At 37.3% G+C, this 15,979-nt stretch overlaps 1 protein-coding gene across 2 annotated transcripts in view; it reads right to left on the bottom strand.

The window, feature by feature from the left end:
- Window positions 1-15,979, bottom strand: part of LOC121387040 (protein Wnt-1-like) — a 49,510-nt gene continuing 33,531 nt past the window's right edge. The window contains exons 4-6 of one of the 2 annotated variants that reach the window (XM_041518050.1): window positions 9,123-9,273; window positions 6,595-6,621; window positions 1-1,698 (exon numbers count right to left, since the gene is read on the bottom strand). In XM_041518050.1, the coding sequence (XP_041373984.1) occupies window positions 1,361-1,698; window positions 6,595-6,621; window positions 9,123-9,273 (516 nt within the window). In that variant the 3' untranslated portion in view covers window positions 1-1,360. The remainder of the gene's footprint in view (window positions 1,699-6,594; window positions 6,622-9,122; window positions 9,274-15,979) is intronic. The other variant, XM_041518051.1, reaches the window with a different exon arrangement.

The following is a 15,979-nucleotide window of genomic DNA, read 5'->3' as shown; positions in this document are numbered from 1 at the left end:
CTAAACAAGAAAATGTATTTAATATGTAAGTTTAATCGTAGAAATATTTTATTAGTCAGAAACATCTTACAATGCAGCAAACTCGTGAATGTCCCTTTAAATTCCATGTTTAGTGAACGATTAATAGTCAAACGCGCCGCATTCTAACTGTGCACTGTTGTAAAGACAAGCAGTTCCAATCCAAGCCTATACATTATGACCGTTTAACACAGGTTTTACTGTATACATCTTAGACGTCTATCTTACATCATTTTATGGCCTTGACCTCTCTGACACAGGCCACTAAGGTGACCGATACATTAGCCAATCAAAACAATTGCAAACGGCTTCATTATTTTGTTTTAAAATGCATATGTGTACATCAAGTAAAACATACAAAGTATTACAGGTCAGACTGTGTTTACTATAAAGAAGTATTCGGTGTCCATGACGTCATAAAAAAATTAACAGCCAATCAAAATAATTACAAACGGCTTCCTCATTTAAACAAATGCATATAGGTACATTATGTAAAACATAAAACGTCTTACAGGTCAAATTTTGTTTACTATACATAATTATTTTGTGTCCATGACGTCATCAACACATCAGCAACCAAATGTTTCTTGAAAAGCATCACTAAACGACAAGCAACATTAAATTCAAATTGACGTAATAAACATGAAATGTACATCTAATGGGGTTTTTTTTATTGTATTTTCTTGCTGCATTTTTTTCTATTTAATTTTATTTTAAATTAGAATTCCACGAGTAATTAGGTGACCAAAATTGATTAAGTATACTCCCAGTAATAATGTGTTCAACAGAATAAAATTACACAACATAGATTGTATGTTGCGTGTTACTTTGTGTCAACATTTCGCATGATGACACCATCGACGCGAGTTATTTCTATGTAATAACGATATATACAGCTAATCCAAAGAAGGCTTAACGACGTCATATATCACATGCTATTGCTATGTAATAACGATTTATACAGCTAATCCAAAGAACGCTTAACGACGTCATATATCACGTGTTATTTCTATGTCATAACGATATATACAGCTAATCCAAAGAACGCTTAACGACGTCATATATCACGTGACAAATCAACAGCAGATTTGTCTTTCTGCAATCCTAGCACTACATTTGAAAGCATCAATAAAAACAAAGTACTGTACTGTTCCTGTATACCTACTCCAACTGTCTTCGTTAGTAGCTCTGGTTAATGTCATAATGTCGTCACATGTTTTTATGTTTTGTTCTGGTCCATATCCTGGTATAACTGTAGCAATCTACAACTCTCATTGATAGTGCCGCCCATTAGTGACATCACAGAAACACCATGACGTCACAACCATCGCCACCAGCCTATTTATAGACATGTATGTTTCATCTTTGTCCGCGTGCACGTCTTGCACTTGACCTGGCAGCACCAGTGAAATGTACAACTGCATCGCTCCTGAACGACGTACTTCTCGGACTTGTAGCCCCGCCCACAACACATCAAGTCACACCCATCGATCCCGATGGAGCTGGCGTTGCAGGCTCGCCCGTGGGTCCCGTCGAAACCGATGCTCCCGTCCTTGTCGCAGAACGTCGGCGAATTCTCGAAGTAAACAATATCTCGTCTCCCGGGCTTTTTGTGCTTCGGGTTCGACGGCTGGAAGTTGAACCTTCTCTTGCGCCTGCCTCGCCCTCTACCGGCATTTCCTGAAGCACACGAATTATAACATTATATTATATATTGTAATTGCAAATCATAAAAGATAAATATCGTTGGGAAATAATGACTGTGATAACTATTGCCAACTTCGTATGCGAGAAACATATATCAGTTGCCAACCCCACCCTCCAACAAAAATAAAAATAAAAATGTATAATTATAAAATAATAATAATAATAATAATAATAATAATAATAAATTAATGAGTTAAAATAAATAAATTATTAATAATAATACTAATAACCCTACTGAATATGGATTTTATATATATAATATATATATATATATATATATATATATATATATATATATATATATATATATATATATATATATATATATATATATATCGGGGTTGCTTTCTTTTTGTCAGGCCACCCGATATAATATCAACTTGTTGTTAAACATATGCTTTATTAAAACCTAGTATAGTAATTTATTTCTTGAAAATGATTTGATTTTTCCACATGTTTGACCTCCAATAGCCGATAAATAATAAATGTTTTCTAGTGGCGTCGTTAAATGAAGCTAACTCTTCCCTTACCTGTCAAAGAAAGAAAGAAAGAAATGTTTTATTTAACGACGCAATCAACACATTTTATTTACGGTTATATGGCGTCAGACATATGGTTAAGGACCACACAGATTTTGAGAGGAAACCCGCTGTCGGCACTACATGACCTACTCTTTCCGATTAGCAGCAAGGGATCTTTTATTTGCGCTTCCCACAGGCAGGATAGCACAAACCATGGCCTTTGTTGAACCAGTTATGGAACACTGGTCGGTGCAAGTGGTTTACACCTACCCATTGAGCCTTGCGGAGCACTCACTCAGGGTTTGGAGTCGGTATTTGGATTAAAAATCCCATGCCTCGACTGGGATTCAAACCCAGTACCTACCAACCTGTAGACCGATGACTTAACCACGACGCCACCGAGGCCGATCGTCCGACTAAAGAGACAGACAATGTAATTATCTTAGAGTAATATTGTTAGACTATGACGTATTACGTAACGAAAATAACAAAACTAGATTTTTATCTCTGTTCAAAATGTACATGGATGTAAGAATATTCAGTTTTCAAGGTCTCTCACACTATAGTGTACATAGTTAAAGTTTATTTTGTTTAACGACACCACTATATCATCGACTATTGGATGTCAAACATTTGGTAATTTATAGTCTTAGAGAGGAAACCATTAGTAGCAAGGGATCTTTTATATGCAACATCCCACAGACATGATATCACATACCACGGCCTTTGATATACCAGTCGTAGTGCACTGGTTGGAACGAGAAATAGGCTAATGGGCCCACCGGCGGGGATCGATCCTAGACTGACCGCGCATCAAGCGAGCGTTTTACCACTGGGCTACATCCTGCCCTCATATTGTACATATTTAACGACGCACTCAGCACATTTTATTTACGGTTATCATATTGTACATAGATGCCATCAGAAATTGTATCCCGTGCATTCCAATGTCCTCTTGTTGAGAAAGAAATAATGTGGTAACTTGTGATAGTAATTATTTGTATGTAAATAGTGATATTCTATAGTCTTGTTGATATAGTCGTTAAAGGTTGAATGAGTGTGATTTCCCGTGATACTGTTTGTTAACGAATGGAGTTACCCTGTGCCGGTTTTGATGACTATAATTAACCGGCCTCAGAGTCATCATGGTTAAGCCATCGGTCATAAGACTGGAAAGGTACAGGGTTCACAGCCCGGTACCGGCTCCCACCCAGAACACGTTTTAACGACTCAATGAGTAGGTGTAAGGCCACTACACCCTCTTCTCTCTCACTAACCACTAACCACTAACAACTAACCCACTGTCCTGGACAGACAGCCCAGATAGCTGAGGTACTTGCCTAGGACAGCGTGCTTGAACGTTAATTGGATATAAGCACGAAAATCAGTTGAAATGAATGGATAATTAAGTCTGTGAGGTAAATTAACTTGACGGTCACCCAACAAGTGGTTCTAGAGGGGAGACACATTCTGCTACATATCTCCTAGGGTGGCAGTCCTCCTAAGGACGATCACCTGATAGTGGATCATGGAAGCAATCACGACTTTCTCTAACGTCCTTTCGACGCTGCCTTGTACAGAGATACTATTTTGATATCGGAATACGGTTTTATCGTTGAGATTTACTGGATTGTACAGTAATATGAATGTATAAAAATGGATCTAGTGGTAAATGAAATCATTTGGATGTCATTTTCTGTTGACATTTCACAAGAAACATTAATAAATATTTTGGTCACAATGCAACATCAATACTGCCCCTTTAAATGGATTTATGCTCTTGATGGTTAAGGTGTGGTAGAGATTGTAGTTGTTGTCACTGTTGTAAACTCTTGCCTGATGCGCGGCCAGTCTGGGATCGACCCTCTTCGGTGGTCCCACTGGGCTAGTTCTCAGTACAGCCGGTACGCCATAACTGTTATATTAAAGGTCGTGGTATGAGCTATCCTGTCTATGGAATAGTGCATATAAAAGATCCCTTGCTACTAATGGAAACATGTAGCGGGTTTCCTCTCTAAATCTTAATGTCAAAATTACTAAATATTTGACATCAAGTAGATGATGATTAATAAATCAATTTGCTTTTATGGTGTGTTTAAAAAAGCAAACTTTCACTTTTTTGTTGACGTTGTTAATGACGTAGTTGGTGACGTTGTTAGTGACGTAGCTGATGACGTTGTTAATGACGTTGTTGACGTTGTGGGTGACGTTATTAGTGAGTTAATACACACGTCAAGAGCATGCATCGTGGAGAGCTTCACAACAAAAACACACTGGGTTATCACCCTTTTTTTATAAATTATGTCCCCTTATAAATTATCTTCCCAATTAGTGTTTTTCAGGTAATCGTCATAGCTCGACTATTTACTATCAACACTTACTTTATATTTCTTCAATCTTTTAACATAATATATAACTTTATGTATTCTTAATGACGTCATATATCACGTGACAAATCACTAGATTCGTCTTTGTTCAATTCCAGCACTGCATTTGAAAGCATCAGTAAAAACAAAAGTATTGTAATGTTTGTCTAATTTTTCAATTAAAATTCATAAATATTTATTAGTGTGAAATAAATTCAACTTATAAATAAATATAATTTGTTCGATTTTTGTTTTGTTTTTTTGAACATTGTTAAAAGCACTGTATGAATTTCGGAAGGAGCAGAGTTTTAATTATATATATATATATATATATATATATACCGGGGTATATCAACTAAGCAGCGTTCTTTATTATTTGTTATTTTCAAGGGCAAACAAATTTAAAGAAGTTTAAGAGGCGGCTTTCGGGGTGTGAAAATCAGTAAATAACCTGCAAATAAACATAAATAAATAAATAAATAAATAAATAAATGAATAAATAAAAAATGGGATTTTTCATCTTTATATCAAACTCAATTTCCAAAGAATCTAATAACGTTTTGATGAGAGTTTTAGAAACCTTAAACCCATTTGTTTGTTTGGTCAGTATGGGAAAGGAAAATAGCTTAAACTGAATATAAATAAGAGGGTTTTATTTAAAAGCATACATTATCACAGAACAACAAATTCCGTATAGTTCGTTTGTGTCTTAACGAGAACTAATGAATTGGCATGTAACCTACAATAAATGATGTTAAATCTCATACAAAAAGTAAAAAACAAACCCCCAAAAACAACATATCAGGCACGGCGTAACAATAATTCGCGATCAAAACACTATTGGTAATATATCTTAAAGGGACATTCCTAAGTTTGCTGCAATGTTTAAGATGTTATCGACTAACAGAGACTTTTTGACGACTACAATTACATATCAAATATATGTTTCTGCATGAAATATTAGTGGTTGTATATTAAACGTGTTTCTAATCGTTCTAATATTTGTACTAGGTTAAATTGCATTTTATTTCCTAAAAACTATTTTTTAGTACGTACGAAATTATTTGAAGACAAACTCCAGTTTGGGCTTCTTACAAATATTAAGACGACCAGAAACACATTGAATATACAGACACTGATATTCTAAACAAGAAAATATATTTAATATGTAAGTTTAATCGTAGAAATATTTTATTAATCGGAAACATCTTACAATGCAGCAAACTCGGGAATGTCCCTTTAAGGTAGAGATCTAATTTTACGGGGGAGAATATCCCCGAACCCCCTGGAAACTTTGCTTTTTGCCTTCAATCTCAGTCAGCCCCACAATGTCTACTTGCTTTAGCGATGCCTGCATATGTTTTAAACCCATACAAACTCGCAATTTTTTTTAATTTTTTTCAATGAAAATAAATAATTGGAACAATTGCTTAACAAATTGCCATCAAATTGCATAGGTTAAAGCTTCTTTTGTAACACAGGGATTAAAACGACTGTTGGAACAGCCCAGGTAAAGCAATTACACGCACAGTTTTGTCTTTAGTTTCTTTGTTCTGTATTATCTATTACTAGTAACAATCCAGGTGAAATAGCGTACCTTAGCTGTTCCAACATTTGTCTCCACCCTTGTGTTGAAAATATAATATAGTCTACACAATTAAATTTGTATGGTAATTTGTTAATAAACTTTGTTTTATTTTCATGACATTTAAAATAAAATAAAAATGCAATGTACATTGGTATGGGTTTAAAACTTCATAATATGATTTATATGAGTTTTACGATTATTTAGTGCATACTAGTAGTTATATGCCAATTCATCAGATCCTTGTGACGCAACCTGACTATAGTAGGTTTTGCTATAGGCTACACAAGAGTTGGAAAGGAAAGCTACGTGTCAGGAATACAATGGCAAAGCGGTTTTAGGCGTATGCTACAGGAAGTGAAAGGGAGTTGTCGCCCTTGAAATAGTCCATACTAACCTTCCACGAGGGTCTTGCCGTTGTTACCTAGCAACAAAAGAAGTAAACTGTTCATAACAAACAGTATATTAGCGTTGCTCTTGGCAACGTGCTTGAAGCATACTCCACGAATACATACTCTTGTAGCGACAGTACAATGAATATTCATGAAGCTAAGGCAATTAACAGCATACGTATGTAATATGTGTAATATTAAAATATACAAAATGCCAATCTTTGATGCAAAACTGTCTTTATTATCTAGATATTGTTTATGATTTGTCAGGATGACACCATACTGTTTCAGCGGGTTACGGGGGGTGGGGGGTCTGTATTTACTTTGAGGAACTGGAAGGAAATGTTTTATTTAACGATGCACTCAACACATTTTATTTACGGTTATATTGCGTCGGACATATGGTTAAGGACCATATAGATATTGAGAAGAATCCCGCTGTCGCCACTTCATGGGCTATTCTTTTTAAAAAAGGGATATTTTATATGCACCATCCGACAGACAAGATAGTACATACCACGGCCATTGTCACACTAGATGTGGAGCACAGGCTGAAACGAGAAATAGCTCAATGGGCCCACCGACGAGAATCGATCCTAGATCGATTGCGCATCAGGCGAGCGCTGTACCACTGAGCCACTTGAGGAACAGAGTGATTTCCTTTGCTTTAGTTATCTAGATCGTAAAGAGTACAACAAATTCAAAGTAGACTTTTCAGAATGTGGCACGAAAGGCGATAAACGGTTTCACAAAATCGGCACATATGACGACATTTAGAAAAGAAAGAGGTATTTTTCTGTTTTTCTTCTTTTTTTTCTTTCGACATGGTCTAGAATATTAATGTAAAAGTATTAGTCTATTTGCTACTATTATTGCTAAATATTATAATATATATACAGTAAAACTTCTCAAAACCGAACCCTCTGTAAAGCGGAATACCTTCAAAATCGTACGTTGTACAGATTCCCTTTTTAAAAATCCGGACAAAACTTTATTTCTCTAAACCCTAAAAAACTGACATTTGTCTTGGTCCCAAGGGTATCCGGTATAGAGAGTTTTCACTGTATGTGTATATAGAAACAGGACTGCAAGTATGTGTGTATGTATATATACTCTTTACAAAAAACGTAGGGGAAGTCTAATAATAATTTACAATTGATAAAATTGTAAGGTATATTAGCTGTGGGGAATGGTTATATGATAATAGTGAATTAAATGGGCAAACATTACAACCGGTAGTTCAGTATTACAGTAGGTTTCATGACCACCAAAGATCTTAAAGGACGATTGGGGTCAGAAGTGAAATTTGAAAGTTGACGTTTGTTATCAGTAAATCGCAAATTCAAACAATAAAAATGACTAAAAACTAAACAATAACAACTGTATGATCAACAGAATGAAAAAGATTGGCAGAAATAATCGAGGTCACGGCACTAGGTGTATTGACATTTAAGCAAACGTACTAGGGTGACACTCCATAACTGACGTATCCATTCATAGTCATCAAATAAAAACATTTCAATGGCAATTTTACACTGAAAGCTGTCCAGCGTTCAGAAAACAAATAACGATAAGCACTAGTTTATTTTTACGTAAGGACATCCAAAATGACGTCATTCGAGTTTGACCTCATTTCCATTCAAAAAGACACCGCGCCACACATTCTTACGTCATTTGAATATCTAGTAATGGCGGACTGAAATTAAAGTTGCGTGTACAGTTACACAAACACGTTATATTAAGGTTGAGATTATATGATAAAGAGATTATTACCCTCGGTTTTTTCGGTATCATTCATATCATATATTAGGAATAAAAATAATGTATTATACTCACCAGAGGCTCACATAATACATTCTTTATTCCTAATATATGATAATAACGATACCGAAAAACACTCTGGTAATAACACACACACACACACACACACACACACACACACACACACACACATGTGTGTGTTGTGTGTATGTATGTATGTATGTAGATGTGTGTATGTGTGTATGTATGTATGCGTGTATGTATGTATGTATGTATGTATGTATTTCCTTTTACGTGGTTCAATTATTCATCATCAGATGTATGTATATGTATGTATGTATGTATGTATGTATGTGTGTGTGTGTGTGTGTGTGTGTGTGTGTGTATATATGTATATATATATTTTTATATATATTTTTATATATATATATATATATATATATATATATATATATATATATATATATATATATACATACATACATACATACATACATACATACATACATACATACATACATACATATATTCATACATACATACATACATTACACACACACACATACATGTTTCATGTCTAGAATCATTTGCCATAGCATGACTGTAAGGTAGTGATAGCAGGATCCCGTCCTGACTACTATATCTGGGTTAATACAATTGTTACATAAAATATGAAGGCATCATGAAGCAAAAATAAAAAAGAGGACAACATTGTATAAGTGGTGGCTAAACTATGCTAAGCTCCTTGTTCAGAGTGTGTACGAGTTCCTACCTGGCAGGACTTTAGTGGCGCCGTCGAATCTGTCCTTAAGGAGGTCCCCGACTCGTCTGAAGGACTGCAGCTTCATCCAGCACGTCTTGATCGTGCAGCTCCCAGACATCCCGTGACACTTGCAGTCTTGCTTCAAACCCGAGGACACGTGCTGAAACAAGTTCCAAGTCAGGTTCAGGTGGTTCATTGCGTCAAGGTTTACAAATTATCAGCAGTATAACAATCAATCAAGTTCCAGTTAACGTTCAGGTGGTTCATTGCGTCAAGGTTTACAATTTATCAGCAGTATAACAATCAATCAAGTTACAGTTAACGTTCAGGTGGTTCAATGCGTCAAGGTTTAAAAGTAATAATCAATCAAGTTCCAGTTAACGTCCATGTGGTTCATTGCGTCACGGTTCACAACTTATCAACATTATAACAATCAATCAAGTTCCAGTTAACGTTCAGGTGGTTCACTGGGTCAAGGTTTACAACTTATCAGCAGTATAACAATCAATCAAGTTACAGTCAACGTTCAGGTGGTTCACTGGGTCAAGGTTTACAACTTATCAACAGTATAACAATCAATCAAGTTACAGTTAACGTTTAGGTGGTTCATTGCATCAAGGTTTACAACTTATCAGCAGTATAACAATCAATCAATCAACCGGATGAATCGTGCTTTCATCCACTGAAGGTTCAAACACGACTGTCTTGGGCACATTCTCTCCGAGATTCCCCGGTGGATGTATCCAAGACAGTGAGTGGGGGTAATAAAAAGTTTGTTTTGTTTAATGACACCACTGGAGCACATTGGTTAATTAATCACCACCTATTAGATGTCAAACATATAATCATCATAAACCTTTTATATACACTTTCGATGGGGGTAATAATGCTATGGAGTTTACAATAATGCATCGTAATAACTAAATTTACAATTAGAATTTTAAAATAAGAGACAGAGAGAGAGAGAGAGAGAGAGAGAGAGAGAGAGAGATAGGGGTGGGGGGGGGGGGAGAGAAGGGGAAGGAGAGTCTGTGCGTGCGTGCGTGCGTGCGTGTGTGTGTGTATGTGTGTGTGTGTGTGTGTGTGTGTGTGTGTGCCTTTTAACATGCCCCTATACCACTAAGGTTTCGGGCATGTCCATCCCGGGCTCGGCTTCTGAATAGCCAGTGGTCAGGTCCGGGACAGAATGAACAATTTAGAATTAAACCAAAATGGGAAAGGGGCAGCCAGAACCAAAACATATATATGTGGACTCCATTCCAGTCATTAAGCCCAAAATTGCCATTTCAGCAGAAGTTTGTGGAAAGGTAGCCAGGGTTAGTTGTAACCTCAAATTAACAGGTAGATTAAAACATAGATTAGGTTAAATCAAAATACATAATTTAAAATTAAATATGTTTATACATATATTAAACATCAGATGGCAACTATAATCACATAAAACCTATAAACGACAACACACGTATACACAACATTATAACAATGAAAATATTAAGGTAACACACCACCATTATTCGTGTTGTTATTTGCTGTAGCAGCTGAATATAGTCCGGTTTAGGAAATAGTTCCTCATAAAACAAATTCTACAAAATTCTGATATGTTATTTGAAATCTCTCTTTTTATGTTTACACGTTGGTGATATTTAAATACACCAATGGTTTGAAGTTACTGTTATATGTAGTACTAACTGATAACAACTGTGTAAGTGGTAGAGTGTCACTTGTATAACAGCAACACGAGGCGGTACTTCGGCATGATGGCTGCTAATTGAAACAAAATCGTGTTCGACCTATGTTGATTTTTTTTACACTGTACCACTTCCTAAAATGAGTAGTCACATGACCCTCTCGACAGTGTTGTATTTGTCACAGACTATATTCTGACATCGAAATTGCATTGAACTGCGTGGATTAATTAATGGTGGTGTGTAACCTTTACGGTCTCCTCTTACTTTGTTTTTTTATACTGTACATATCTCGAGTCAGTCTAACTATACGTAATCTGAAGTACATATTTCGAACTGTTTCCGTGTAATATACATTCCGACAACAAATTGCCGTTACGTTTCCAATTGACCAGTTCATAAACTCATTCGAACACGCCCTTTGGCACTTTTTCTCGCGTCGCAAAGTAATTGCGTTGTAAATTACGTCATCGCTACAATAGTGATGCAATAAGCATTAACACCTTGGGTTGTCTGTCTTGATCTCTGGGCGGCAATGAAAAGCTTGGTCCTGCCCGTATGTGCTCACGCATTCAATACTAGACCTGTTTTAGAGTTTGACTTGGACAACAAATACAATAGCATTATACTCCTAGATATCAAACCAACTTTATTTTACTACATATGTTTCTGACAACGTTTTTTATGTCATTAATATTCTTATTATATGTTAACATTTTTGTTTTTGTTGTTTTGTTTAATGTTGTTACAATTGCTGCTGCTGTTGAAATTGATGGTGTTGATGATAGTGATGACGGTGATTGTGCCTGCTCGTATGGTTATGACCATACAGTATATTATATATTATGATGATGATGATGATGATGATGATGACGACGACGATATCGGTGATGATGATTATGATGGTGAAGATGATGATGGTGATAATAATGATGGTGATGGTGATGGTGATTATGATGATGGTGATGATGGTGATAATGATGATGATGGTGATGGAGGTAATGATGATGTTGATGACAATGATGATGTTGATGGTGATGGTGATTATGATGATGGTGATGCTGCTGCTACTGCTGCTGGTAATGGTGATGATGATGATGATGATGATGTTGATGATGATGATGAAGGTGATGATGGTGATGGTGATGGAGGTAATGATGATGTTGATGATAATGGTGATGTTGATGATAATTCTGGTGATGATGATGATGATGTTGGTGATAATGATGGTGATGATGATGGAGATAATGATGATGTTGATGATAATGGTGATGGTGGTGAAGGTGATGCTGATGCTGCTGCTGTTGATGATGATGATGGTGGTGATGATGATAATGCTGATTGTGTTACTGTTATGGCTATATGGATGCTGAATATAATGGTAGCGGTGATGATAGTTTTTATCATGACGGTTACGGAGTTTTCTGTTATGGTCACGGACCATGCGGAATATGGAGATGATGATTATGATGCTGACGACGACGACGATCGTGATTTTAATTTTAACTACCACCATGGCCTGAACAATAATGATGGCATCCATAACGACAACTCGCCAGCAGAACATTGTCTGGGTACGAAAACCACACATAAAACTCAATGAACCTTTCAAGGCGAAAGGGTAACCCGTCGGAGTAAGAGGTTGTACCGAAAGGGGAAGCCACTCTAAGCCGCGCTAAGCCGCTAAGTCACGTGACGTTAATCTGAACTGTTCTCATTTCATTTCAACTTATTTTCGTGCTTACGGTTCAAGCACGCTGTTCTGAGCACACACCTCAGCTATCTGGGCTGCCTGTCCAGGACAGTGGGTTAGTTGTTAGTTGGTTAGTGGTTAGTTATAGAGAGAGAAGAGGGTGCAGTGGCCTTACACCTACCCATTGAGCATTTAAGAACCCTCTCTGGGTTGGAGCCGGTACCGGGCTGCGAACCCTGTACCTACCAGCCTGTAGTCCGATGGCTTAACCACGACGCCAACGAGGCCGGTGAACTGTTCTCGTCGTCTGCTCGGCGTGTTATCATTTCCCGCCATTGCCCCGGGCCGCTCACCCCGCCGCCGTGGTAAACTCATAAAGCTCGGCATGTCAATTGACGCCGCCGGCGAAATGGATACTTACAAACGCTGCAGCCATTTTCATATACAAACGTGGGTGGGTGATAAGTATAAATGTTGTAACACGATTGGACCAACAACAACAGCAACAAAGAAAGAAAGAAAAAGGAAACCCGAAATATCTTTACCTTGTCTTCATCTGATATGGGAACAGCCACTTAATGTGATTAACCTGTGAACGTAAAACGTTTTTGGGTTGTTGTTGTTGGGGTTTTTTATTAGTGATTTGTCCCGTTTTTTTTTTTTTTTTTTTTTTTTTTTTTAAAGATTTATTGCCCCCAGAACATAGACAGTGAACAGGTTATCCCAGTTTTTTTTTTTTTTTTTTTTTGGGGGGGGGGGGGGGGGGGGGGGGGGGGGGGGGTGTTTGTTGTTGGGTTGTTTTTTTTGGGTTTTTTTTTTTTGGGGGGGGGGGTGGGTTTTTTTTTAGTTTTGTGTGTGTGGGGGGGGGGGGAGAGGTATTTATGCTGTTATGCGTCCCAATTAGTGCACCACCCTTGGCATATCCAAGGCCGTGGTATATACTGTGCTGCCTACGGGAAAGTGCTGATAGTGGAACAATGTAGCGGGTTCTCTTGAAGACGCTTATGTCAAATTTACCAAAATGACTGACAGCTAACAGCCAATGAATGGACAGATCAGTGTGTCCCATGACTTGGGCGAGAATCCAGTGCAATGATCATACACTTCATCATTGTGCCATCATTAAAACTTAGGCCCAACACACACTAAAGCTGGGTCTGGGTCTGGGTCTGGGTCTGGGGAGTGTGGCAAAAACACCTTGGTGTGTTTTGATGTCTGCCTCTGTAACTGTAACGTGTCATTAATGTATACTAATGAGTTCATCAGGGCCGTAGCTAGCACGGAGGCCCCCCCCCCCCCCTCCCCGAAAAAATCCGGAAAGCATTATAGAAACTTAAAGAAATTTCTCTTCTTAACTGTTTAAAAAGTTTTAGACTATTAACTACTCAGTTGCCCCACAAACAAAAAATCCTAGCTACGGCCTTGCCACGCCCCCTATACTGGTGGGGGTTTTAAAAAGTGCAAGAAAACCCAAGAAAAAAATTCGGAAAGTATTATAGAAACTTAAAGAAATTTCTCTTCTTAACTGTTTAAGAAGTTTTAGACTATTAACTACTCAGTTGCCCCACAAACAAAAAATCCTAGCTACGGCCTTGCCACGCCCCCTATACTGGTGGGGGTTTTAAAAAGTGCAAGAAAACCCAAGAAAAAAATTCGGAAAGTATTATAGAAACTTAAAGAAATTTCTCTTCTTAACTGTTTAAGGTGTTTTAGACTATTAACTACTCGGATGCCCCCCCCCCCCCCCCCCCCCCCAAACAAAAAATCCTAGCTACGGCCATGGTTCATATATTTAGATAGGTTTACTTCTAAAAACACCAACAATAACTATGAGAAATCCACATTGATTAATATATACGTTTCCCGTTGGTTATTAGAAAAATTAAAAGAGTAAGGTTCGAAATTTGTGTAACTGGTAGTCTTAAACTGTGAGCACATAGCGCATGATCTTATGTCGTCTCTTATCAGATCTGTAGTTCGCACCATCCCAGACTCGGTGTGTTTTGTCACATTCGACTTAATGCGTTTCATTTTCGATGTGTACCATACTCGCCAGACCCAGACCCAGATGAAATTTGTTTTGGGTTTTACTCTGAATGGGAAGGATAAGGTTATAGGTTCGAATCCAGTTCATGCAGCTTCAAGTCCGATGACTAAAGTTATGAAAGTTTGTTTTGTTTAACAATACCACTACAGCACACTGATTTATGAATCATCGGATATTGGGTGTGAAACAGTTGGTACTTCTAACATAGTCTTAAAGAAGAAACCCGCTACATTTTTTGTTTTCCATTAGTAGGAAGGGTTCTTTTATATGCACTATCCCACAGACAGGATTGCACATATCGCGGCCTTTGATATACCAGTCGTGGTGTACTGGTTAGAGCGAGAAATAGCCGAATGAGTCCACAGACGGGGATCGATCCCAGACCGCCTGCGCATCAGACGAGCGCGTTACCACTGTGCTACGTCCCGCCCCTCTCCGGTGATAAATCTCTACACCACCCCCATTGGCTATGTCTACGTCAAGACGGTTCTTCCGTCCACTGTAAGATATTTACGACAGTAATATCGCCTTGTTACAGCAAACTGGAGTACTTCACGGCTGATAACTGACGGAGGAATCTCTTTGAGGGTTTCTGATCGATTGTGCTTATCTACCATGTCTACACTCTCCTCGCCTTTTGTTTTACGCCATTATCGGCAGAGCTAAATACTCGATTTAAACTCTCCCCAGACAGATGCTGATCTATTGGCAATCGTGCTTATTAAATGAACATTCGTTGACTGATTTACGTTCCATATCAGCTCTTGTAACGCCCACCAGGCCAATACGAGCGGTATTTGCTCTCATGTCAGATAACATAAATATCACCTTTGTGTCGTTTCATAATATTACTTTAGATCATAGCTAATGTTCAAAATTGAAGTTGCTTATCAAATTAATTGTGGATTGTGATATGCGATAGAGATTTCCCCATGGCATGGATTTTCAAATGTTGTATTTGTTTAGTGTCTGTAGACGATTTATGAATTCTAAATAAAATTTAATTTAAAATGTCATTTAAACTTGTCTGCTTTAGTTTGGTTTATTAATGTTGTTTATTGGTTGGCGGGTCGGTTGTGGATATGGCTTTACTACCGCTCTTGATAATAATTGATGATGATGATGATGATGATGATGATGATGAAGATGATGATGCTGGCTTTATTATTCCTCTTGATAATAATAATAATAATATTATTATTATTATTATTATTATTATTATTATTATTATTATTATTATTATTATTATTATTATTATTACTGGTAGTGATGATGACAGTGATGATGATGATGGTGGTGGTGATCATGATGAATATGGATATGGCTTTGTTAATGCTCTGTATGATGATGATGATGATGATGGTGGTGGCAGTGATGATGATGATGATGATGGTGGTGATAGTAGTAATGGTGATGATGATGATGATGATGATGAATATGG

The sequence above is a fragment of the Gigantopelta aegis genome, chromosome 13 (genome assembly GCF_016097555.1).
Source record: "Gigantopelta aegis isolate Gae_Host chromosome 13, Gae_host_genome, whole genome shotgun sequence".
Classification (NCBI taxonomy): domain Eukaryota; kingdom Metazoa; phylum Mollusca; class Gastropoda; order Neomphalida; family Peltospiridae; genus Gigantopelta; species Gigantopelta aegis.
This window is presented reverse-complemented; position numbering and strand designations above follow the sequence as displayed.